The 26,630-nt window shown below is 42.1% G+C and overlaps 1 protein-coding gene across 2 annotated transcripts in view; it reads right to left on the bottom strand.

Annotated features, from left to right (window-relative positions):
• Positions 1-26,630, bottom strand: part of SMG1 (SMG1 nonsense mediated mRNA decay associated PI3K related kinase) — a 233,206-nt gene that overhangs the window by 183,817 nt on the left and 22,759 nt on the right. For both annotated transcript variants that reach the window (XM_040356901.1, XM_040356902.1), the window contains exons 5-12: positions 23,702-23,760; positions 22,965-23,178; positions 15,913-16,038; positions 11,998-12,070; positions 10,106-10,203; positions 6,239-6,412; positions 4,467-4,691; positions 2,938-3,039 (exon numbers count right to left, since the gene is read on the bottom strand). In XM_040356901.1, the coding sequence (XP_040212835.1) occupies positions 2,938-3,039; positions 4,467-4,691; positions 6,239-6,412; positions 10,106-10,203; positions 11,998-12,070; positions 15,913-16,038; positions 22,965-23,178; positions 23,702-23,760 (1,071 nt within the window). The remainder of the gene's footprint in view (positions 1-2,937; positions 3,040-4,466; positions 4,692-6,238; positions 6,413-10,105; positions 10,204-11,997; positions 12,071-15,912; positions 16,039-22,964; positions 23,179-23,701; positions 23,761-26,630) is intronic.

The following is a 26,630-nucleotide window of genomic DNA, read 5'->3' as shown; positions in this document are numbered from 1 at the left end:
CCCCTCAGGTCCAAAGCATCAACAGCCATGGAGCAAAAGGACAGGAATGCAAGTTGAAATGTTAAGCATTTCAATAAATGAGGGCAGGATAAGAGAAGAAATCTGGAGGACATTCAGGAGGTTGCCGATCAGCCAAAAGAGGATCTGCCTCCCCCCCCCCCCCCCCATATATGGTGAAGAGATCCCATAAAGAGCTCTGAACATACTCTGTCCCCAGCACAGAGTACCTGCAGCAGGAAATCTAGGTTAATCCACATGCTGATAATCCAAAGAGAAACACAGCCCTTAAGGGGCTTGCAAAGGTTTGTTTTTTATTTTCTAAATGGGTTCCCTTTAAGCTAGTGCATTGTGGTTCACTTATCTTTTACTTAGATTTCCCTTCTTTTTTTTTTTAAATCAAAAAGCTTTTATTGAGCAAAAGAATAAGGAGAATACACACAGTATATTATTACAACAAATATTGGGTGGCATCTCACAAGATACACCTACAGCATTATCTTTTGTCTGTGCTGAGAACGTTGTGAAACAGATATAACAGTACTGTGCATAGTAAGTTGCTTCAAAGCATAAACATATTGTACCATGGCGGCCACCCCCATCCCCCCGGTACCCACCAACCCCAAGGGCCACCCAGGAGTCAACGGGCGAGGCCGCGAACAGCCGTTTTTTACATGCAGGTGTTTTAAGCCATTTGCTCCAGATCTTATCGTATTTAGATGGACACACCAATTTCTTGTATGGTAAAACATTGTTGACCTCTGCCATCCAATGAGAGAGTTCTGGGGGATCTGGTCTCATCCAGACCCTGGCGATAACCTTCCGGTTTGCCCAGTAGGCACGGTTTTGGCTGGAAGGTTATGGGGGATCCCATTGTGTCATGCAGGAACTTCCTTAGATTTCCCTTCTAAATGTTTTTTTTCCCCTTTGTCTGAATTTCTCACTTCCTGTAAGCATGCCCCCATCACCCCCTGGGGGTTAGTCAGCCAGAACAGCTTACTGATGAGGAACAGGGAGTGAAAAAACTTTTTGGTTTTCTTATTTTAACTTCATTTATTTTTTACACTGTTTAAAAAATGGGTCACTTTTATTCCTATTACAATGAATGTAAAAATCCCTTGTAATAGAAAAAAGCATGATAGGTCCTCTTAAATATGAGATCTGGGGTCAAAGACCTCAGATCTCATATTTACAAAAAAAAAAAGAAAGAAAAGTGCCTTTAAGACGTATTGGAGGGAGTGACAGTTTGATGTCGTTTCCGCCCTGCCATTGTATGGAGACAGGTGAGGCCATCTTTTCCTAGCTGGATATGCAGACAAGTGAGAAGACCCGATCGCCGGCTCCGGTAAGCAGCGGAGGATGCATGAGAGCGGCGGGCCCTCTCCGGCCGCCAATAATGGTGATCTCACAGCGAATCCGCCGCAGAGACCACCATTATCGTTTACAGGACCGGCAGCTGAAGAGACGGATGACTCGGTTGTGGCAGCAGCTTCTGTCGTTACCGAGATATCCCTCTTCAAAAGGAGGACGTATATAGTCGTGGGCTGGTCCTTAAGTGGTTGAGCTGGATCGCCTCACCCACCAGTAACCAGTAGTCTACAACACTGGAGAAAAGTAAAGTATGAACCGGCCTGGTCTAAGACAGACCCTTCTTGCAGGTGCTTACTACCACACTCCATAACCCAATCCTTAAATGGTATTAGTTAACTTTTAAAAATGTTCCTCTTTAAGTGGTTGTAAACCCTTACAGACTACTTTATGCTGCAGGCAAGCCTATAATAAGGCTTACCTGTAGCTACCCAGGATATCTCCTAAACCTGCACAGGCTGAAAATATTGTGTTTTTTTCAAACGTATGACTCTTGTTTATAGTGCAAAAAAGAACCGCAGAGGTGATCAAATACCACCAAAATAAAGCTCTGTGTGTGTGTGTGCTTGTGTGTGTAGGTTGGCTAAATCATAAAAATTTCATTTGGGCACAGTGTTTCATGACCGCACAAGTGCGACAGCGCTGAAAACAAAAAATTGGCCTGGGCAGAAAGGGGGTGAAAATGTCCTGTATCGAAGTGGTTAAAATACCCAAAACTGGCATTTAGAGTAAAAAAAAAAAACAAAGACATGACCGTGCAGCAGCATTTTCACAGAATAAAAACACTTGGCCATTCGTTCACATCAATGAGAGGAATAAAAAATAAATAAAAAAAAATAAACACTGGACACGCTTACTTAAATCGGTGGTTCACCCTGCTGAACAACATTTCAGCATACAATTCAGCATCGTAGCGCGAGCTACAGTATGCCGGTCTTACATTTTTTATCCCCGTACTCACTGTTTAATCGTACCTAGACGATTCCGTCTGCCGCGGGGAATGGGCGTTCCTAGCAAGAGGGAGGGTGATTTGACGGCCGACTCTGGCACGTCACGCTCCCCGAAGACAGCCGGAGTAGGTCTCGGCTCTTCACGGCGCCTGTGCACAGGCTATGCGCAGGCGCCGAGAAGAGCCAAGCCTATTTCGGCTATTTCCGGAGAAGCGTGGCGCGCCAGACCCGGCCGTCAATCACTTTCCGTCTGGATTGGAACGCCCATTCCCTGTGGGCAGTCGGAATCGTCTAGGTAGGATTAAACAGTGAGTACGGGGATAAAAAATGTAAGACCGGCATACTGTAGCTCGCGCTACGATGCCGAATTTTATGCTAGAATAAAAAAAAAAAAAATTTTTTTTTTAATAGGGTGAACCCCCGCTTTAAGATATTTTCCATTTGTCGGTGTCCAAAAGGTGACAGTATTGCAAAAAAAAATCAAGATTTGCAAAAAATCTGCCTACATCACTGCACCTGACATGGATTTTCCACTACCCTACCCACCCAGTCTGACATGCTTACATACAAGTAACAAGTAAAATCAGCACTATAGAATACAGAAAATAAAAATAAAACCTACCTCCTTTTCCTTATGGTAACGTATCAAAAGCAGCTTCGAGTCTGGTACAAAAAGTTTCTCCACAAAAGTTGAGGGTATTTTAGTATTAATTTGTTCAACCATCTGAAGGAAAAATAAATAAATAAAAACACCACACAATAAATACAATACAAAAATATTTACAGTGTAAATCACAGCCCCGATTCCAACCATTTGGTAAGGGTTCTTAAAAGCGGAGTTCCCCCAAAAGTGGAACTTCCGTTCATTTGTCTCCCCTCTAATGCCACATTTAGCACCTTTCAGGGAAAGGGGGGGGGGGGTTTATCCTGTCCACACTTCTGGGAGCCACGGCTGTTGACATCGCCACTCAGCTCCCTCCTTCCCAGTAAGAGAGGAGCGAAGCCGCACACATGCACAGTAGGGTTCCTGGCGTGAAGCCGCAAGGCTACACTTCCAGGTTCCCTTACACGCAATGGCAGCGGCAGCACCCGACAGCTGAAGAAAACATCAGCTGCGCTGCCGACATCGCTGGACTCCAGGACAGGCAAGTGTCCTATTAAAAGCCAGCAGCTGTAGTATGAGTAGATGCTAGCTTTTAATTTTTGCAGCTGTGGGCCGAGTACCAAGATCCATGTAAATATAAGAATGGTACAGTTCATTTGGTTAAGATAGTCTTGCGAACTGCAATGCATTTCCATTTACCTGCACCATACATGGACAAAACAAAAACTTTGTGGTTTTAGTTTATGCACATTGGTAATTAGATGACCAAAGCTGGCTATACCCTATTAGAGCTGCATGATGAATTCCCCCCCCCCCCCCCTCACAATCTCTATGCAGAATTTCCCGATTCATTCATGTAACAAGTGTAGAGAGTTCTCTGCTCACTTAGCTGTCAAAAGAAAAAACAGAGCAGCCTGCCATTTTTTTTCACAACATTGTCTGTGCTGGTAGATAACTAGAAACATTGTAACTTGCATTAAGGTGAAAAAATTTATAAAAAAAAAAAAAAAAAAAAAAAGAATGCTTACAGGCCCTCCAGCCCCGTTTACCTACCTGAGCCCTCGAAAGTCCCACGTTGAGACCACTCTGGCCTCTCGGCTCTTAATTGGATAGATTGATAGCAGCGCAGCCATTGGCTTGCGCTGCTGTCAATCAACTCCAATGACGAGAGGGGCGGGGCCGAGTCCTGTAGTTTGCAGCTATTGACGCCGAATACAGGACTCGGGAGAGTGCACGCAAGGTAACCCCCTTGGGAAAGCGCTTCCCGGGGGGGTTGGCTTATGCGGGGAGGAGTCAAGACAGCCCCCGAGGGACCTCAGAAGACGAGGATCAACTCTGCAAAACAAGCTACTAAGCAGAGGCAAGTATGACATGTTTGTTATAAAAAAAAAAAAAAAAAAACACATGACCTTTAGTACCCCTTTAAGAATGGATGACGATGATAAACGGTTGGAACATTCTCAGACAAAAGTATACATTCAATTATTTCTCATTGCTGTCAACAAGCCAATAGACCCAATTGTTAAAATGTTTAAGCAGTGGCTTACCAGAGTAAGTAAGTGCAGGACTGAGATAATGTAATCTGTTTCAGATGCTTGGCAATTCTCCAGTTGGTCTAATCCATATGCAATTACCATCTCACAGTGAATTGCCATGCTAGGATCCATACTGCCAAGCAGAACACCCACACATTCATTGGCAGCTGTCAGTACAACCTCTGAAGAAAATACCTGATTGGCTGCTGTTACACACCTCATTACTCGATATAGAATCTAATGGTAAAATAAAACAATGTTAAGATGACTTTCACAAAAAGTCATACATTACTATAGTCTGGGATCCTATTTTTTTTTCTTCTTCATTCATTCATGCTCACCACCCCTTCATATAGCTTGCCTAACATTAAGAGTGTGATTTACAATAACACCACAACTTGATAACAGTCTCACATGACCCACACAGAATAGGCAAGTGGAAATAGCGTGAATGGAGGATTTGAGAAGTTAACGCTTTTTAAAACACATTTTTTTTCTAAAACATACATAACACCCATCTCTTAAATAAAACACAAATATCTGTATGCAAAAAGTACTCCAAATATCTGCAGAGCTCCTTTAAAAAAAAAAAAAAAAAAAAAAAAAAAAGTATCTAAAATGGGAACACCCACATTTTAAGGCTTCAAGGAAGTTACCTACTACATAACAGATCCTAAAATAATTGCATTTTTCATACATGTAGAACAGGCATGACTAAATGGCAACCCGAGTACGGCCCGAGCTACTGCTCTTTCCGGACTGCCGCAGTCGCACAATTTAGCTGCCACTTTTGTCCCCAGCCTCCATTACTGTCATTAGCAAAGCAGAACGGACAGTGGGAGGCGGTACAATTCTGGACTGGGGGCAGGACCAGCACTGTGTGGAGAGAGGCAGCTGCCTGAATAAACTTTTCACAATAACCAGGCAGTGGTCCTAGCAACCAATCACCAGCTTGCGAATATGAAAAAATTACCCAGTAGCTCCCACACCCCCCATTCAGCGCTGCTGTGCCTCTGCCTTCAGTTCAGGATCGTCTCGCCTCCTGTTCTCCTCAAGGTAGGAGTGTGTGAAGGGAGGAAAAACATGGCTGTAAACTTGTGAAGGATGGGGAGTGGGGGTCATGGTGTGTGTGTGTGTTCTGTCAGAGTAGATTAGATATTTTGTTCCCCAACCATATAGCTGGTAATTTATATTTCACACGGCATATAGATATTTAAAGAATAAGTTATCTTTTCTTTTAACTTTACATAACCAAGTTACTTTTTAGGTGTTGTGAAGGGGGGAGAATGCCGTTTGTGGGAGGGATGTAAAGGGGGCAGTGCTATGGTGAGGAAGATGTAAAGGGGGGGGGGACAAGCAGCTGTGCCACAAACCGTGCAGGGGGTACCATTGACTCTTAAACCCCTTTCACACTGCAGCGTATTGCAGGCGCTATAGCGTTTAAAATAGCTCCTGCAATCCGCTCTTAAACAGCCATCACATTTACTTAAGTGTGAAGGCCCGAGGGCTTTCACACTGGAGCATTGCGCTAGCAGGACGGTACAAAAAAAAAGTCCTGCTAGCCAACTCTTTGGAGCAGTGTGTTTACCGCTCCTTCACAGCTGCTGCCCATCGACACCTAGAACAACATGATTCAGGCAATGACCATAGACACAGAAGACAGACAACCTCACAAAAAAAAAAAAAAAAAAAAAAAAACACAACACACACACACACACACACACACACTTCAGTAGGAAAAGAAAGAAAAAACAAAACTGTACAGAGCCGATATCTATACTTACATCTGTGACGTATGCTTCGGTAATGGGAGGTCCGCGAATTGGACTGAATCGTTCCCCAATACTACGTACCACAGTACTAAATACTCTGAGAAGAGCAGCAAGCTTAGGCAATGAAACTGATGGAGGAGGAATGTCTTCATCTACGGATTCACCAGAAGCTACATTGCCAAGATCCTGATGGGCAAAGGAAAAATTTATATTAGGCATTTACATGCACACAAGTTTGTATAATGTGAGAAAGTAGTACTCATGCACTAGATTCTGCCATCTTCCATATACAACCAATATACCTAAAAACACATCAGCTTAAAAGGGGTTGTTAAAGGTTAGTTTTTTATTCTCTAAAATAGGTTCCTTTAAAGCTAGTGCATTGTTGGCTCACTTACCTTTTCCTTCAAATTCCCTTCTAAATGTTTTGTTTTCTTTGTTTAGATTTCTCACTTCCTGTTCCACCTCAGTACGCTGTTCTGGCTGACTAACCCCCATCCAGAACAGCTTGGATGATGGTGGAAAGCTTACTGAGGAAAAACAGGAAGTGAGAAATTCAGACAAAGAAAAAAAAGAAAAACATTTAGAAGGGAAATCGAAGGAAAAAAGGTAAGTGAACCAACAATGCACTAGATTAAAAGGAACGTATTTAGAAAATAAAAAACAAACCTTTACAACCCCTTTAAAGCTGAAGTTTAATATGTTTATATTTTGCCTTTCCTGGTTCTGCCTTCTTCCTCCTAATGAACACATGCAAACAGAAAGTTAATTTGTATGACATACCTTTTAAGCCCAGTGAACTTATTTGGGCCCTGTGTTTTTCCATGCAATGCAGGCAGATCACAGATGTGGGAGGGACCAGCAAGGTGCTGAACATGAGATCATGATTTTTTTTCTTCAATCTTAGGCCCCTTTCACATTGAGGAGTTTTTCAGGCGGTACAGCGCTAAAAATAGCGCTGCTATCCCACCTGAAAAACTCCTGCCCAGCTACCTCAATGTGAAAGCCGAAGGGCTTTCACACTGAGGCGATGCGCTGGCGGGAGACAAAAAAATCTCCTGTCAGCAGCATCTTTGGAGCGGTGAGAGGAGCGGCGTGTATACCGCTCCTTCACCGCTCCTTCCCATTGAAAACAATGGGAAACCGCGGCAATACCGCCCGCAATGCGCCTCTATATAGGCGCATTGCGGGCGGTATTAACCCTTTATCGGCCGCTAGCGGGGGTTAATACCGCACCGCTAGCTGCTGATTTCCACGGCAATACCGGCGGTATAGCGCCGCTACTTTTAGCGGCATTATACCGCCACCGCAGCTCCCGCCCCAGTCTGAAAGGGGCCTTATTGACCCTGCATCTCTCCATAAAGAGGACATGTCACAAATTATTCCCATTACAAGGGATGTTTACATTCCTTGTAATAAGAATAAAAGTAATCCTAAAATAAAATATGTAAACACCGTTTAAACTGTGCGAGGTATCGCCGCGTGCGTTAAAGCACAAGCAATTCTAGACCTTCTCTAACTAAACTGGTAACCTGTAAAAAAAATTAAAGCATCACCTATGGAGATTTTTAAAGTAACAAAGTTTGACATCAATCCATGAGTGTGCGCAAATTTAAAGTGTGACATGGGTATCTATTTACGCGGCGTAACATTATCTTACACATCATACAAAATAATTGGGCCAGCTTTACGGTTATTTTGTTAAATCATAAAAAAAAATTAAAAAACGCATTTGAAAAAAAATTGTTGCGCAAATACCGTGCAAGATAAAAAGTTGCAATGACCGCCATTTTTTCCTTGGGGTGTCTGCCAATATATAGCAAATGTTGTACATGCTGGGTACTGAAACAATACTGAAACAATTAAACCGAAAAAGAACATAGTTCTCTCAAATGGGTATACCAAAACACTTTGGATGAATACAAAAAGACTTAATTACAAAAATGTATATTACAACAATTAAAGAGTAGCAAATAGATTGTGCAAAACAAAACTGATTTAAAAATAGGACAACGTTGTCATACAATCTAAAGACGCCTATGTGAAGCCAAGCTATCGGCAAGAAGCCCCCTGCAAAGTCCCACTGACTCGACTAAAGAAAAATGGCTCAACATTTTGTGAAAAAATGAATAAAAAAATATAACACACACACACACACACACACACACACACACACACACACACACACACACACACCTTTTTGGGTCTAGGGGGGGGGTCACAGACAGTTTGTCAGATGACCAAACACTGAGTTCAAGCCACAGCACACTGAAGACTGAAGCATGGTGGTGCAAGCATCATGATATGGGGATGTTTCTCATACTATGGTGTTAGGCCTATTTAGCACATACCAGGGATCATGGATCAGTTTGAATACATCAAAATACTTTGAGAAAATGCCCCCATTTTCAACAAGACGACCCCAAAACACACCAGTAAGCGAGCAGCAGCTTGGTTCCAGACCAACAAGATAATTTTTTTGACGTGGCCAGCCCAATGCCCAGACCTTAATCCAATAGAAAACTTGTGGGGTGACATTAAATGCAGTTTCTGAGGTAACGCCAAGAAATGCAGAGGAATTGTGGAATGTAGTGTCTTGAGCTAGAATACCTGTTCACAGGTGCTAGAAGTTGGTTGACTCGATGCAACACAGAAGCAATTCTCAGAAACCGTGGTTATACAAAAAAAATACCATATTTATCTGCGCATAACATGCGCCGGCGTATAACACGCACCCCAATTTAAGTTTCAGGATTTTTTTTTTTAAAGCAAAATAATGGTATCTGCAGCCTCCATGCAGCCAGATCTGTGCCCATCTGCAGCCTCCATGCAGCCAGATCTGTGCCCATCTGCAGCCAGATCTGTGCCCATCTGCAGCCAGATCTGTGCCCATCTGCAGCCAGATCTGTGCCCATCTGCAGCCAGATCTGTGCCCATCTGCAGCCAGATCTGTGCCCATCTGCAGCCAGATCTTTGCCCATTTGCAGCCTCCATGCAGCCAGATCTGTGCCCATCTGCAGCATTGATCTTCAAAAAAAAGGGATCGGTATTCGGTATCGGCGAAAAAAAAGTATCGGTACTTGTACTCGGTCTCAAAAAAGTGGTATCGTGACAACCCTAGTTTTTACCTTTCAATGTTAAGATCATCTCTGTTGTCTCAGAGGGAAGAGGGGGAGCGAGAACTCCACTGAATTGCATAGAGACGCAATCTCCTTCCTGTGTACCCGGAACTCCGTCCCTCACAGCCACGCCTCCTGCTCATATGATAGACAGTACAGTAGTCCAATGCGGGGCCAGGAGGCGTGGCTGTACGTGACGGAGTGCCAGATACACAGGAAGGAGATCACGGCTCTATGTAATTCAGCGGCGCTCGCTCCTCTTCCCTCAGACAACAGGGATTGGCAAATAACACGCACACACAATTTCCCCCAGATTTTAAGGGGGAAAAGTGCATGTTATACACTGATAAACACAGTAGTTAATTGATTCAAAAGAAAAGCCAAATCTTAAACATTTACTGTATAAACTGAAAAATGCTTTGAGTTTGTAAAGAAAAAGACAGACGACACTGCATTGCACTGGAAAAGCCCAATATTATTTTTCTTAACTTTCTATAAAGTAATAACAAATTTACATGTATGGAAATAAAAGCTATTATAAGGATTTTGTGCTTTACTCACTTTTTTAAACACACCGCTATTATTTTAAAACACAACTGTATGTACCATTTCCCTAAATGAACAATTAAGAGTTATCCATAAAAAAAAAAAAAAAAAAGTCTATATTGCTAAGGAAAAAAAAACAAACACATGAGAAGCAACGTCTTAAAGTGTTTCATGCAAGGTATTTTCTTAAGTAGCCGAGAATGCAGTTCCTCACCTCAGCATAGGCTTCCATGTCTTCCAAAAACTGACCCAGTAGAGTTGTGGAAAATGCCAGATCTGCAACCCAAAAGGGTTCTAGACTCTGTAACCATCCTGTAACAGCAAACCACCGATAGTCAATTGACAAAACAGACATTCTGAAAGACTTTACACAAAATTTTAACCACTTCCCATCCCGCCTATTGACATATGACATCCACAAGGTGGCTCTGCCATCCTGGGTGGACATCATATGACATCCTCGGGTCTCCCGGTCACTAGGGGGCGTGTGCCTGCCGCATCACTCGGGTGCCGATGCACGTGCCTAGCGGCCGCGATTGGCAATTACAGAGCCAGGGATGGGAGACCGATGGTGTGTCCCTTGTACATAGGGACACCGATCGGTCATCTCCCCCTACAATTAGAATCACTCCCTAGGTCAAACATTGATTGCCCCCTAGTGTAAACCCCTTCCCTGCCAGTCACATTAATGCAGTAATCAGTGCAATGTTCACTGTATAAATGTGAATGGTCCCAAAATAATGTCAAAAGTGTCCGATCTGTCTGCCGCAATCCTGACAAAAATCACAGATAACCGCCATAACTAGTTAAAAAAAAAAAAAAAATCTATCCCCTATTTTGTAGGCGCCATAACTTTTGCGCAAACCAATCACTATATGCTTATTGCGATTTTTTTTTACCAAAAATATGAATACATAGCCTAAAATAAAAAGATATTATGTAAGCAAATAAGTAAAAAAAAGTGTTTTTTCAAAATGGTCAGTATTTTTTGTTTATAGCGCAAAAAATAAAAACCGCAGGAGATGATCAAATACCACCAAAAGAAAGCTCTATTTGTGGGAAAGGACGTCAATTTTGTTTGGGAGCCATGTCGCACGACCATGCAATTGTCATTCAATGCGTGACAGTGCTGAAAGCTGAAGGCCTGGGCAGAAAGGGGGTGAAAATTCCCAGTATTGAAGTGGTTAATAAAGTTTCAAGTGCTGTCATGACTATAAAAAAGTAAAATTAACTGCTCTGTAGTAACGTGGTAAAGACTTTGATCCCTTTATTACATATGGGTACCACATTAGTCTTGCACCATTCCAGTTGTACCACAGCAGTCATTAAAGAGTCTAAATATTGGAAACCATGGCTTGAATATAACAGAGCTCAAATACAGTATGAGGGCACATGAGTGTAGGCCATCTGACCCAGGTTCTTTATTCACCTTTATTTTGTCTAAATGTTTCTGGACCATTTTGTTTTGTATCAACCCAGCTGAAGACAGTATTTAATACATTTGTCTCCTTTGTCCATAGTCTCCAAATAAATTATCTTGTAAAGGGGCCTACGTGTTTAGATCCAAACCATTTTACTATTAATATTTTTGAGGATTTTTTTTGGATGGGGGGGCATGTCTTCCTACTTTCTGCAACCTGTCGTTTTGAAATTTTGCCACAGATTCTTTTTACGTATTTAGTTATATTCTTCGTAATGGCTGAAGCCATGATTAAGCACTAGCAAGAGTGCGAAACTAGTCGGCTGTCCTGGTTTATGGTTGTGGTGATTATGCATGTTCCTGCTTGAAAATAAAAGACAACTTTTTTGAAAAGTTATTTCGGAGTGCGGCTGTCCATCTCCTTCCTCCTATTGCTACCATCCCGCGGGGAGATCGCAGGCGGGGAGAATCGAAATTGTGATTCTCTCCGCGATTAATCGTGCAGCTCTATTCGTAATGTGTAAAAAAATTGTGTTCCTTCATTATTATTTTTTTAAATTTCAAGTGTTACTACTAAAACCTGAGATTTGCACCATCAAAATGTTGTTAGTGGTTTCATGATTAAGATACATCCGGAGATGTATGATACAAAGCTAAACAATTCTGTTAAAGAAAAATCAGCTTACCAGACACCTGTTGTGTGAGAGAAGGTTTTTGTGTATGATCTATATGCCATCCAACCAAAATGTCAACTGTGTCCTGTGCAAATAGAACAAATATTTATACAATCACAAACTAAAGATTTTAGGAGGTAATTACAGGTATTTAAAAATAATAAAATAAATAAACAAAAAAACGACTACATAGCATTACTTTCAAGTCATTATAGAACCCCTCAGGCTTCAAGAAAACGATTTTACCATGAGTACATGAAACCTATATTCTCTTTCGCCACTGTTGAGGGACACAGGCATTCAGATACAGTGGGAAGGTTCTCTAGCAGTCCAACTTAAAAAAAGTGGGGGAAAAAAAAAAAAAAAACAACAATTGCTAGCAGTCTTAAAGTGGAGTTCCATCCATTTTTTTATGTTTGTCTGTGCTGCATGCCCTAATCTCATAGTGTTCAGAATGGACAATTTTTATTTAATTTGTTGCTTGTAAATACCTTTATTTTGTAGTCCTTCATTACTTCCTCCTCCTTATTAGCCTAGGCTATTAAGTCACAAGGCTATTCGCAAGGGTTTCTGGGATAGGCATCATGTTTCCCAGTAGTCCTTGCAAACCTGACTGAAACCTATTACATCGCTTGTGCAGCACTGAGCATGTGCGAGATATGCAAAGCTGAAATCCAGAAAGTCATACAGTCTGGCTTCATGATGCCCACACTTAAGATGGCCACGATCTATTTCTAGATTATAAACTATCTAAATGCTGTAACAACCTAACAAAATGGACCTTAGTTTACAGACTAACTTTACTAGAATACATTAAGCTTGTGTATTACAGGGGTATTTATATTTAAAAAGTGAAATTGTGGGTGGAACTCCCCTTTAAGCAAAACGATCTGTACTAGGGAGCTTGAAAGTCAGCCTGCCAAACGAAGCGACAGTAAGGCCCCTTTCACATTGGGATGTTTTTCATGCGGTACAGCGCTAAAAATAGCGCTGCTATACCGCATGAAAAATCATGCCCTGTAATCTTCAATGTGAAAGCCCGAAGGCTTTCACATTGAAGCGATGCACTAGCAGGAACGCTCTAAAAGTCCTGCTAGCCGCATCTTTACTGCGGTATAGGAGCGGTGTGTTCACCGCTCCTATACCGCGCCTTCCCATTGAAATCAATGGGAAAGCGCGGTAATACCGCCGCAACGCGGGCGGTATTAACCCTTTTTCGGCCGCTAGCGGGGGTTAAACCTCGCCGCTAGCGCCCAAATATCGCGGTAAACACGATGGTATAGCCGCGCTACAAATAGCGCGGCTATACCGTCACCGCGGCTGACGCTTCAGTGTGAAGCCAGCCTTAAGGAAACCATCACAGCAAAACCTATGATTTGCCCCCTATTTTCAGGGGGGAAAAGTGCATGTTATACGACAATAAATGCGGTATTTACTGGCAGAAATGTATGCATCTCTCTATATAAGTATGTATGCATCTTTTAAGTTTTGCATTTGGCTAGGGTCAGTGTCACTACTGGTAGCACTAGGTGATACTTGGACCCTATACAGGTTGCACAGGCAGTCCAACTCCTCCAGGATGGCACATCAATACGTGTCATTGCCAGAAGGTTTGCTGTGTCTCCCAGCACAGTCTCAAGAGCATGGAGGAGATTCCAGGAGACAGGCAGTTACTCTAAGAGAGCTGGACAGAGCCGTAGAAGGTCCTTAACCCATCAGGAAATGGTATCTGCTCCTTTGTGCAAGGAGGAACAGGATGAGCACTGCCAGAGCCCTACAAAATGACCTCCAGCAGGCCACTGGTGTAAATGAAATTTCAGCAAAATAGACTAGCTTGCTGCATAGTTTTATCACTTAGATTTTCGGGGTGTCTTTGAATTCGGCCCTCTGTAGGTGGATAATTTTAATTACAATCAAATGATGTGCCATCCTTTCATTCATAATACATTAACCAGCGTGAGATTTTTGCCGTTGAGAAGTTTTTTGGGCAGTGTCTATATGTATGTATAGATAGAGAGTAACTAATCGATTACAAATTTTCATAATTAATCGGCCAGTAACATAATGGGGTTAAAAAAAAAAAAAAATAGCCCTGTATAGTACAAAAAAGCAAATCGCTACTGTAAATATTACTTTTACTGTCCCATAGTAAATTAGTAAAATTAACCCCTTACAGTAGCGATTATTTGCTCTTTTTGTACTTACTTTTTTTTTTTTTTTAACCCCATTATGTTCCTAAACATCTCAGGCCTGGGTTCACACCTCTGTTTTGGTGCTTTTTGCAGAAACACACTACAGTTCATTTACATGTTTTCCTATGGGAGACGTTAATATCCATGATTTTTTTTTCAGCTGCTGCGTATTTGGAAAGGGCAAGGACTTAACGCAAAACGGTGCTATTTTGTTTTTTTTGGTTCAATATACTTCAATGGAGAAGCTGCAGAAAAGCATGTAAAGTGTTTTTGCGGCAATTTGTGTTTTGTAATCTGCCCAACAACAAATTGGGCCCAAATTTTTTTTTTAAGGCTATTATCCGATTAATCGAAACAATAATCGGCCAACTAATCGATTATGAAAATAATCGTTAGTTGCAGCTATAATATACACACTATGGGCCAGATCCACAAAGAACTTACGGCGGCGTATCTATTGATACGCCGCGTAAGTTCTACGATGCGCCGTCGTATCTTTGTTTTGTATCAACAAAACAAGATACGCCTGAATGTGGGCTAGATCCGACTGACGTCCCATATGCGCCGTCCCGCATATGGGAGCAAGTTCTTTGAGGATACCCTAGGAGCCACTCTGATTTACGGTGGCGTAGCGCATATGAGATGCGCTACGCCCGCCTAAATATACGCCCGTTTTTGTGGATCTGGATAGAGATAGATATATATATATATATATATATATATATATATATATATATATATATATATATATATATATATATATATATATCTAATATAAAATATTTTTTATCACATGCCAGTCAGCTAGATTGGAATGAGGATCAAAGAAAGCTGGTGGGGATCCCAATAAAGTAAACCGTTGCTTTGCCCTCCATAGACCAACCAAATTAGTGACAACTGATATACCCATTTGTTCCAGCAGACAGCCTTAGAGGACCATTATCAGGAAAAAGCTCAATTTGCCAAGATGTATTATTTTATTTTTTAAGAGGAAGCTGCTACAAAGTTTCCTCCATCAGGCAAGCGTGCATATTAAGAACGGAACATCAGCTTGCCTATGCATGGCATTGACAAGGCCACTTCCTCCATGTACTCACCCTACCAGCACTCCATCACTCCGTTCTCAGTCTGTAGCAGTCAGTACTAAAATCTGCAGTCTAAACCAACAGGGTGCGGCTGGCATCACACTCTTGGTCAGGCGATTCAGACCTAGTAATTGGCTACTTGACCCAAACACTATCACAGGGGAGAAACATGCTGCCCCTTACCCAGAAGTGATGGGTAGAGTCTCCAACTAAGGAAAGGCAAGCAAGGAGAGTATAAAAAGATCATAGAGGGCCTGCATAGGTAAGGTGACACACTGGGTTTTTTCAAAGGCAAATCTACTGTGCACTGCAAGTGCACTTGCTCCAGAGCTTGATAAGAGAGGTAAAGCTTCACTTTGCAAAAAAAATACTCAAATCATGTAAAGAAAAAAAATTAAAAAAAAACACAGGATTTTTGCTTGCACATGCATGGATGATAGAAATTAGCAGAACTTCCCCTCAGATCTAGAGCAACTGCACTTGTAGTGCACAGTATATTTGCCTTTATTAAATCAACCTGTGTGTCCAAGCAATGATAGTTTATAATGCCCACATCAAGCCACTGTCTAAAATGCACTCATTGGCTAATAAGTGCCATTTTCCTCTTATAAGAGTGTGGAATAATAATATTTAAGAAAACAAACACTCACCCTGAAGTTTGTGCTGAAAATATGTGGGTAGCACCGGGACACAAGCAAGATACATTTTACACATTTGCACAGCAATTCTGGTGTGTCCAGGTTCTCCAATATAGACTGCAGACTGGTCATAACCAACTAAAACAGAAAAAAAAAAAAAAATAACACGTTAGGAAAACACACCTGCACTGATGTCCCAACTGACTATCGGATTATCTGTGCATCCTGCATGGGTACGTCCCATGCGAATGAGACCTCAGTCCATCAAATCTTATTAAAAAGTGCCAATTATATTCTAAAAATTGTTCCATTTATCATAACAAAATGATGCTTTAGGTACAACTCATGACAAAGTAAACTACAAATTATATTAAGCCAAACTAAATAAAAATGTGTTAACACAAAAAATAAGAAAAAAAAATTAACAACAAGAAATAAAATTATGATCATTGGTTTACCTGCGAGACCAATTTTCTTGAAGCACATCACAGGACACACAGCAATTCATATTCATGACTACTTGGGTTATGCAACCACCTTCTGGTGTATGGATATTGACAAAAAGTCAGAAATCCCTGCACAGGTATAACCCCTCCCAACTCAGCCAAGTCTCATTTCTGTAGCAATTAATGAGGAACAGAAGAGGAGGGAGATCGTTGCGTCCTGGGACGGACATGCTAGGCATTTATAGACCCTGGGTTATAGGCTTTTATCTTCAGTTGATTAGACACTAGGGGTGCTGAAATGAATCGCTACATCACGATTCAGGTGTCCTGATGAATGCGACTGGAAAAAAAACGATTTCCAGGTGATGTCATCCCGACCGGAATGATGGCCTCAGCTGTAGGCATCATCCTGGCATTTTTTTTAGAGCGGGTTGTCAGCTTTCCAGGTATAACAACTGATGCAGCTAATCCCCCGCTCTCATCGGGAGACCCGATCCGCCACTTCCGGCGGCTAGAGACAGACTGGCACAAAGCCGGAAATGGCTTTGTTCCAGTCTCCTGTATGTAAACACGGAAGTGACATCACAAACGCCGCTTCCGGTTTACTCGGCTGTCAATGGTGCCAGTTGAAAAAAAAAAAAAAAAAAAAAAACACAGTATTCAGAATTGCTGTTTGTGGCAATCTGAATACTTTGAAGTGCAAATGGAGGGATTTGGGGGTCATACAGCCGGGTGAGCATGTCTCACTGTGCTGTCCTGCATAGCCGGGCAATGTTCTGTGATGTGGCCCAAGCGGAAGTGGAAGCTTGCGAGTAACCGTGATGCATCGCGGAATTGAATTCTGAGACCAGTGAAGATGTGCGCCTCTATTAGACGCTGGTAAACATTTAGAGGAAAAGCTCTCTCTCTCTCTCTCTCTCTCAAAAGCACGCATCTCTCTCCCCCCCCCCTCTCACAAACGCACGCATCTCTCTCCCCCCCCCTCTCTCCAAAGCACGCGTCTCTCCCTCGCCCTCTCCCCAAAGCACGCATCTCTCCCCCGCCCTCTCCCCAAAGCACGCATCTCTCCCCCTCTCCCCAAAGCACGCATCTCTCCCCAAAGCACGCACCTCTCCCCAAAGCACGCACCTCTCCCCAAAGCACGCACCTCTCCCCAAAGCACGCACCTCTCCCCCTCTCCCCAAAGCACGCACCTCGCCCCCTCTCCCCAAAGCACGCACCTCTCCCCCTCTCCCCAAAGCACGCATCTCTCCCCCTCTCCAAAGAGTGGGCAACAACTAGGCAAATAGAACGGTGCCAACAGCAAAAAGATGACCAGGCCCAACCTGCAGTGCTGCTGCAAGAACCTTGGAGTCAAAGGCTTTATTTGCAGAAAATTGGATCTCTACCTGGTAAAGCCTTGAAAAGGGCATTACCAGAAGATCAAGTGTCAACCTTACAGAATTGGGCTGCAGAAGCATGGAGTCGGAATGCCCAGGAAACGCCCAATCTGGTGAAGTGGGCCCATAAAGTCGCAGAAATTGTGTGGTCCTTTAGAGTCCAAGCTTTAGCGATTAGAAAGGTTGATTAGGCAAGTCTATGGCCAGGCAACCAAGAGAAATATTTTTGGGTGCTTTTGAGCAGGGCACAAAAGATGCAGGGACTATATCTCCATTGAGGTGGAAGTCCGATACCACCTTGCGAAGGAGAGATGGCTTGGAGGTACGGCAACCTTGTCATTTGAAAAATGTAAGAATTTTTTTTTTTTTCATTATTAAAATCCAGAGAGGGATGCCAACTATGACAGACGTGATGGCAACCATAAAAGGCTACTTTGCAAGAGAGGTCATCTGTGGGAATATCCTTCAATTCAAAAAGAGATTTATTTTCCTCAACAGGGCAAGGAGAACCAAGTTCAGGTCCCAAGAAAACACATGCTGCTGCAAGTTAAGGAGGAGGGGCTGATGCCACAAGGGATAGGCAAGCCTGTGTTTTTTTGGAAGAAAATGGACAAAGCCAAAACCTGTGTCTTTCAAGGTACTTAAGGTCAAATTCTTGTCAAGACTGAAGGAAGGCAAGAATGCGTAGGTGCTGTGAAATCTCTGGACAGAAGTGCCTGTATTCACACACACCAGGCAAAGAAATGTTTCCAGGTCTTTCTGGAAGGGGCTTTTCTTGCTTTTAGCAAGGATGGGGGGGGGGTGGTTGACTTACACCCCTCTTTTTTAAGACCTGGGTTACAACAGCCATGCTGTTAAACCCAATGATTGACAACAGGGTATCCTGGGTCAGAAGATCTGGCCCCTTAGGGTGAGGCCAAGGGTTACCTCCTAGGTGTTTGAGTATGTCTGTTTATCAGGTTCTTCTGAGACAATTCAGTGCAATAAAAATCACCAACTTCTTGTCTTGGAAGGAGTCCTAGATTAGCCTGAACCGAGACCAGTGGATTATCAAGGCAGAGTAAGAGGATCTTGGTACTTGGCCGCAGGTAACTTGCTGTTGAATCTGGAAGCCAGACTATCCACATCTGACATACCAAGGTTGAGAAGTCAGGATGAAGGGCCCCTTTTTGTGGTTAATTTAGCCTACATTTGCTGAAAGGAATTTGAGTTCTTCAGGAGAGGGCCATCCAGATAACCTGTGACTTGGATGCTATGAGTTTTTACAAGGGCAAAAAGTAGCACTAGGATGTTTGTGAATACTCTAGGACAGGGGTGTCAAACTCAATTTCGTCGTGGGCCGCATCAGCATTATGATTGCCCTCAAAAGGGCCGGTTGTATCTGTAAGATTAGATGTCCAGCGCATTCCCTCCCCATATATTAGATGTCAAGAGCCACCCCACCATCAGAAGTTGAGTCCCCCACTCTCCCTTACATCACAATGCACCTCCTTTTCGTATGCTGCTGCAGGAAAGAAGCTGGATGCATTGCTTGAAAGCAGAAAGTAAGGGTCTGGAGGAGGGCCAAAGGAGGGCTGGAGCTCTCCTGCAGCTGCAGGAGAGGTGCGAGGGCCACATGAAACGGCCTGGAGGGACAGATTCGGCACCTGTGTTCTAGGAGCAGAAAGGCATTGTGACAAACTAGAAATTGTCTGCCACTTTAACGTGCAGAAAACGCTGATGAAGTGGATACATGGGGCAGGTATAACCAACCCTGTAGATTTTGAGCAATAGTTGGAAATTGTAAGTTATTTGTTAAAGGACTGTTGGTCCAGAATAGGACAAATATCCCTGATGGGCTTTGGTACTGTGAACAGGTGTGAATAAAATCTTTTGAACTTCTCTTCTGGGAGTACTGGAATAACTACTCCCTAGGACAAGAGATGATTCAGTGAATAATCCAAATCCGGTTGTCCTTGGGCAAATTTTGGCTTGTTTGTGAGAAGGAAGGTAAAGTAGGGGTAGAGTTTTGAACTTTATTTTGTATTCCTTTGAAACCACTGGCTGAACCCACGTCTGGGTCATCTGGGACGCAGAGATGGACAACTGTAATGGACATCCCCATCTCTTAAGATTGATGATGCCCCTTTATTTGGAAGAGGAGTTTGGGTAAGACTTAGTGGACTTTGTGGGCTTAGTCTGAATGCTGAAAGAAAAGGCTAAACCTTAGGTATTGAAGTTAACACCTTGCAAAGCAATTAGATGCTCTGCATTTTGAAGAGGCAGAAGCTCCACGGGGGGGGGGGGGGGGGTTAGATGTAGAAGAATCCTTCCTCCTGTGAAATTTGCACAGTGCCTCAAAGTCACCCTCCTTCGAAGAGTAATATATTTGAGGAGTCAGGGCACTTCAGTTGACCAGGATTTGAGCCACAAGATTCTGTACATGTAAATAAAAAAATCAAAGGCAATTCTAGTTCTAGGGAAAATCGGCACAAAGGAGCAGGGCAGGAGATAACTGCTGCAATTCCACAATTAAGTTTGGGTCCTAGAAAACCAAATCATGGTGGTTGTAACTTTCCAAAGTTCACATGGCTGCAGTCTGACAAGACAGAAATAGCAGCGCTAGCTGGTTGCAGAGCCAGGTCTGCAAGCGTAAAGAGAGCTTTCATGAGTGTGCCAAACTCGCAATCTACAGAACCTTAAATCACCAATTGGAACAGTGAGAACTTTAAAAGGGGTTGTAAAGGTACAATCTTTTCCCCCTAAATAGCTTCCTTTATCTTGGTGCAGTCCTCCTTCACTTACCTCATCCTTCGATTTTGCTTTTAAATGTCCTTATTTCTTCTGAGAAATCCTCACTTCCTGTTCTTCCGTCTGAAACTCCACACAGTAATGCAAGGATTTCTCCCTGGTGTGGAGTGTCGTGCTCGCCCCCTCCCTTGAGAGGAGAGGGGGCGAGCAGGAGATACAGGATGCTCTCTACGTTGCAGATAGAGAAAGGAGCTGTGTGTTAGTGGGAGTCCTGACTCTCCTGCTCGCCCCCTCAAGGGAGGGGGCGAGCACAACATTCCACACCAGGGAGAAAGCCTTGCATTACTGTGTGTAGTTACAGACAGAAGATCAGGATGTGAGGATTTCTCAGAAGAAATAAGGACATTTAAAAGCAAAAATCGAAGGATGAGGTAATCGAAGGATGAGGTAAGTGAAGTAGGACTGCACTAAAAAGGTAAAGGAAGCTATTTAGGGGGAAAGAAAAATAATAATAATAATGTACCTTTACAACCCCTTTAAGGCTGAGATGGCATAATCCACTACCGAACAGCCCATTTCTTAGTGAACACTTTCACTTGATAGAATTCAGCAGTCATTTGGAGGAGCCAAGTTTTTTTCAGGACTGACCCAATCATCACTAATTGCGCATCCTAATTATTCCTGAACAGGAAAGGTCTTTTTAGACTTAGGAGATCTCTTTGTACCCAAACAGGCATGGCAAGATGGAGGACAATCAAGTGCGCCAATGACCAGGTTTTTAGCTTACAGCGGAAATAAGCATACCTGTATCAGCAAGCATCTTGTGTGAAGCCAAATCATCAGGTGCATAGGAGCCTGCCATCTGGTGGATTTCTAACACTGTCTTTGGGTCAGGCTTTTACCTATGTCTGCCTCTTTGGGGTGGGAATATCGTGATCTAAATTGAGTAGACAAGCTAGGGGGCGGATAAAGCCTAGCGACAGAGATGGCTGTATTAAAGCAGTCAATTGTCTGAGAAACTGTTGCAACATAGTTGCAGAAAGCTCCTCATTCATCAGGTATGTGGCATGCTGCATCCCTGAGATAGAGCTATAAATCAGTTGCAGAAAATGGTGTTAAAATCGGGTAGAGCTCCTGTGCAAAGGAAACATAATTCTTTCTGAGGTTGAGTGTTCTGCAGGCCTTTAACCAAGCGAATGTTCGCCTAAGCTTTTGACAAGGTTCCCTTTTTACCCGATTTATTCTTCTGTTTTGGGAAGGGTAATCCAGTGTACTTACAGACTAGGTTTCGGAAATAGCAAGCATGTCCGAGAGGAGAACGTAGTAACCCGGGTGCAGACCATGCTGTAGTGAAGTCTGCTTCACAAAAGGGCAGGAAGAAGCGAGTATTGTAGGGGTCACGTATGTGACCTGTGGTGTGATGCAAAACCTGTTCATCCACCTGAGAATGAGTTCCGAGTGGTTGAAGTTGTGATCCAAGTATGAAATGTTTACACTGTAGAAGTTTGAAACATACCAGTCTTCACTGTAATGAGACACGGGTGATGCCGTCTTACCTGTCCGCAACACTGGTCCGTATATAGGATTCTAGGCTTTGCCTGTCACAGTGGGCATTCCCCCACAGGGATATTAAAAGGTCTGGGTTCCATAGAGATGGACCACAGCCCTGGGCCTGTTTAGCACCATTCTACTATATTGCAGAGGATTAGGTGGGCGCCTATGCAGAATTTAGTGCCTGAAGCAACATTACAGGGTATCCTCACAATGTGGTGTCCAAGTATGGCTCCCAAGGTTTTACAGAGGTTGCACCATTCTGGATGCGCTTTTATTGTTGCATTAAAAGACTGTGAAAAATTGATTTTAGAACCCGAAGATAGAATCAACTTGTTAGGCCAAGAATGATTTCTATATAAGCAATCATTTAAACATTCATTCATTTAAACATGTTTGGCATTCATGATGCTATTGTTTACTTTTGTGATGCTATTGGGCTTCTGTGATCACAGTAGTAAGCGATGGCATCATGAATGACAGCTAATGTGTAACTTTCAGGTGATCTCTGCGACTGTAAAATTTAACACCACTGTCGTACCTGTACATCATCATTTGAGTCCTCTCAAGAGAGGACAGGCTGAAAAACTCCCAATTGCTAGGACACGATGACTATTGGTTTACACTCCTGCAATGATGGCAGTGAGCATTTAACAGTTTTCACAACCTTTTTCTGCCTGGCTTTGGGGTGAAAGAATGGGAGAAAATAGAATTTCCACCATAAGCCTCAGCTCCACCTTAATTATTTTTTTTTTTTTTAAACAAACGTCTAGACATCCAAACTCCTAGAAATGAGAAGGTAAAGTCAATACTGACAGAAAAGTGCAAACATAAAAAAAAAAAAAAAAGTACAAAGTTAAAAAGGAGGACTATTAGGTCCCAGAAACTACCACATTTAACAATACATTAATATTTTAGGAGACGGCACAGTGGTTTTTAACTATAAATTTAAACATACCTGCATTACTGAAGAAAATGCCTTCTTTTCCCCTACAGTTTCCAAAGCTTTGTAGGATGCACAAAGTAGAAGTAGTTTCACTTCATCTTTAGAAGATGAGCTAAATTTGTTAAAAATCCACTTAAAGATCTTCTCTGCCTCATAGCTCAGACCAGCACAGAGCAAGCCAAGGCACTGTGCCCCCTCCTGCCGCAGTTCTTGAAGCAGTTTGCTACTGGAAAGAGCAAAAGACACAGCATATTGTTTGAGTGGAGGAGGAAACCTACAGTGGGAGCAAGCTGTACTATTCTAAATGCATTGTGCAGTGCTCAAAGGAAGGCAGATGAATATTTACCATAAAAATCAAATAAAAATTATTTATCTGGACTCCTACCACAACAAACAGAATATTCTTGGAGAACTGTTACAAACTACCAATTTCAGAAACTAAACAAGCCAAGACCAGCCCGTCACCACATCTCACTACTGCTCTGTAAAATCCATCACAGTAATGGACAAATAATGAGGCATAATAATAAAAATAATAAGTGGACTAGAGATCAAAAGTAATGCTATATATATATATATATATAAAAAACAGAACACTCAAAACTTTGGGACTAATGTGGCACTAAAATCCATCTCATATTTCTGCCTGCATATACTCATTACCTGCAGTTTGCTTAATACAAATAGAAATACACTTTGGAATTAAGTGGCTTATTTAATGTTTCTATGGGTTTTAAACACAGACATACCTTTCATTTAACACATCATTTATAGCAGTCAGGATATTGTCAAGTTGTTTAACCAGCACCTAGATTAAAAAAAAAAAAAAAAAAAGTGCATCTTATTACATGGGATTTTAAGACCCGACAAAAATGCAGAATGAAGCTTACATATAATAAAAAGGACAATATAAGACTGAAGCTAAATATAAATTACAAAACTTGCTCTTTTATCATTAGTCGAAAAAGGGGAAATTCCTGACCGAATTCCCTAATTGTAGAAGGGTTGGACATCCAGGAAGTATAGTGGCTCCTCCACTTTAGCTAAATACACCAGCACAACTCAATTTAGAAGCTTCGGCATTGGCACAGGCTTTAAAAAGTGGTTGGCTGAGAGAGGAAGATCTTGACTGCAGAGACCTGGTGGATCTGGAGAAGTGTGTAGTAGATACAGAGCATTGAGATTTAGATTTGTGAAGTTGTGCGATTCTCACCTATGCCTTTGTAGTACCAAGCAGTCTCTCTATTGATTAAAGTGGATGTAAACCCACTCTCATCCTTTCTAAACTACTGCCATAGTGCTGATCTATAGGGATATACATGCCTCCTGCCTGCATCCTTACCTGTCAAATGTCTCCCCTCTGTCTGTTATAAAGAACTTTAAAACTGCAGATTCTGTGGGTGGAGTCGTGATGTCAGACTCCCCACCCTCCTCTACACTCCCCTTATCAACATGCATTTTTTCCTGTGTATTCCTTACACTTAATTCTGCTATGATCACCAACATCCTGTCAAAATCCAGAAAAGTAACCACATGACTTCAGAAAAGGAGTGCGAGTGGGAATTAAAAAATAATGTCTTTCTCCAGGCTAGTGCATGAGATATGTAAATAACCTGTCACAGAGAAAAACCTTAGTCCGTTCCGCCCCCTTGCTGTAAGTCCGTTTTTTCACTGAACAATAAAAGGATTGCTCAGAGCTGGATTTATTCTGTGTGGCAAGACTGGGCACAGATGATAGGAAATCTTGTACTGTACATTGTGACATCAAAAAAAAAAAAAAAAAAAAAAAAAAAAATATTCGGGTTTACATCCACTTTAAATTCATCTTATCTCTAGAACATGCCCTCATTTGGTGGGATTTTTAAGGCAATAAACATGTTGCTTTTTATAAAGATCCTTTATTGAAAAAAATTGTATATTTTTTTACAATCATAACATGAACTCAAATCAACATACACAAACAAATACTATAAGGGTATTATGCAAAGTGGTATACCCCATCTAGAGGCTAGCATTCCACCCTGTTGGTACATGGATGCGTCCAGTGACGTGGGAGTAACTAACGTGTTTCAAAGTATAGGTACAAATAACTTCTTTAGGGATATTATCACATAACGCATGCTATATCTAGCTTGAGCATTTTCATAGCTTCAAAAAGAGCCCCAGTGTATACCCTCTGTCAACCATTCATGTTACACAAAGACCACAGACTATTGTCCAAAAATTAGGCGCAGTTTGTGATACCTGGTATTCTTCAAATAAAACGCGCAGTAAAAGCTGCTGCTATGAAATTCTCTATTTATTCGTCCTCAAAAAAGCTGAAGATGATACAGAGATGTACCGTTTTAAGGAGGTTAATATATTTAAAAAGTGGAACTATAGGCATAGAGTAAGGAAGGGTAAAACTCTGGTCAGATTTTTTGTGTTCCATAGGGGAAATTTACCTTCACTTTCTGTCCCATAGCCAAAACAAGAAGTGAAAGAAAATCCCTGCAAAAGGGCATCCCTTAGGGCTCCCCAAGTCACCAGACCTACTGTCCCAATTGGAAAATTTCCCCTCTGTTACTTTTCTGGGAACAACCCAAAATTTGGTATTTTCTTTTACTTTCATTTTCAATGACAACAGTGAATAAGACAAAATATCCTGCATCTCCCCCACAGAGACACAGTCAGCAATAAAAACTGACAGGGAATCTAAACCCTTGCCACACCATACAAAAAAAAGGAAATAAACTAAAAAGTTTTGCTTTTAGTTGTAGGCAGTTTTGATAACTCATTAGGTAGCAATGAACTAATTGAAAGCACCCTCTAATTGTAGTACCTCATGAGAAGGCCAATAAATAAGTTATGACATGCAATCAACCATTTGGAGCTCTTGTCAGACTCCCAATTCTGTTAAACCTACCAAGTTGGTTTAACCAAGTATTTACCTTGCCTGCTTACTGCCTGATCTGGAAGGAACTCTGGTTCTTGCGGTGTAATGTTTTGCTGTTACATTGTGCGGACAATCTCAGTCTGTCAGACTCTGAGAAATGTACCAATTGTTTTGCTTTGTGTTTGTGGCGCAGACTTTTCTGACTCACTTGTTTGGGAAGGTATTATTAGCCAAAAGCATAAATGGCATATAGTAATGTAGGCAGCTTCTACTGTGTACATACACACAATCCAGCACTCAAAAATCCACCAATAATGAAACAAAACTGGCTGGAATAACCTCTGTCAGCAATGCTCAACCAATACAGCCCTCTTCAGAATCAGGGAATCCAGTAACAGGTTACAAAATAACACAGAGGACCCCTAGTCTGGTAATGCACGAGGCACCTGCGTCCTCCTGTGTGTTCTTTTCTACGGTGTACATTTATAAAGCACAAACGACTTCTATAACAGTCCCATTAGAAAAAAAAAAAAAAAAAAAAAAGGATTTTTGCTCTATTGTAGGCTGTATATGCTGCTGTAATTGGCTTACATGCATGTACAGGCTTGTACAACAATGGCTGCCTTGTCCTAACCTGCTGTATACTCAGAGTCCATAGCACATCTCACTGTATATTCGGGAGCCATTATTGATATTTTAACTGGAGACAATTTCTGACTGTTCTGCATTTACAATCCAAGCACTGAAAATGATCTCTATTACCAAGCCAGTTGTGGTGAGATGGCCTAACCACTTGCCAACTG

The sequence above is a fragment of the Rana temporaria genome, chromosome 6 (genome assembly GCF_905171775.1).
Source record: "Rana temporaria chromosome 6, aRanTem1.1, whole genome shotgun sequence".
Taxonomy (NCBI): Eukaryota; Metazoa; Chordata; class Amphibia; order Anura; family Ranidae; genus Rana; species Rana temporaria.
The sequence above is the reverse complement of the archived record's forward strand: the minus strand, read 5'-3'. Positions and strand labels throughout refer to the sequence as shown.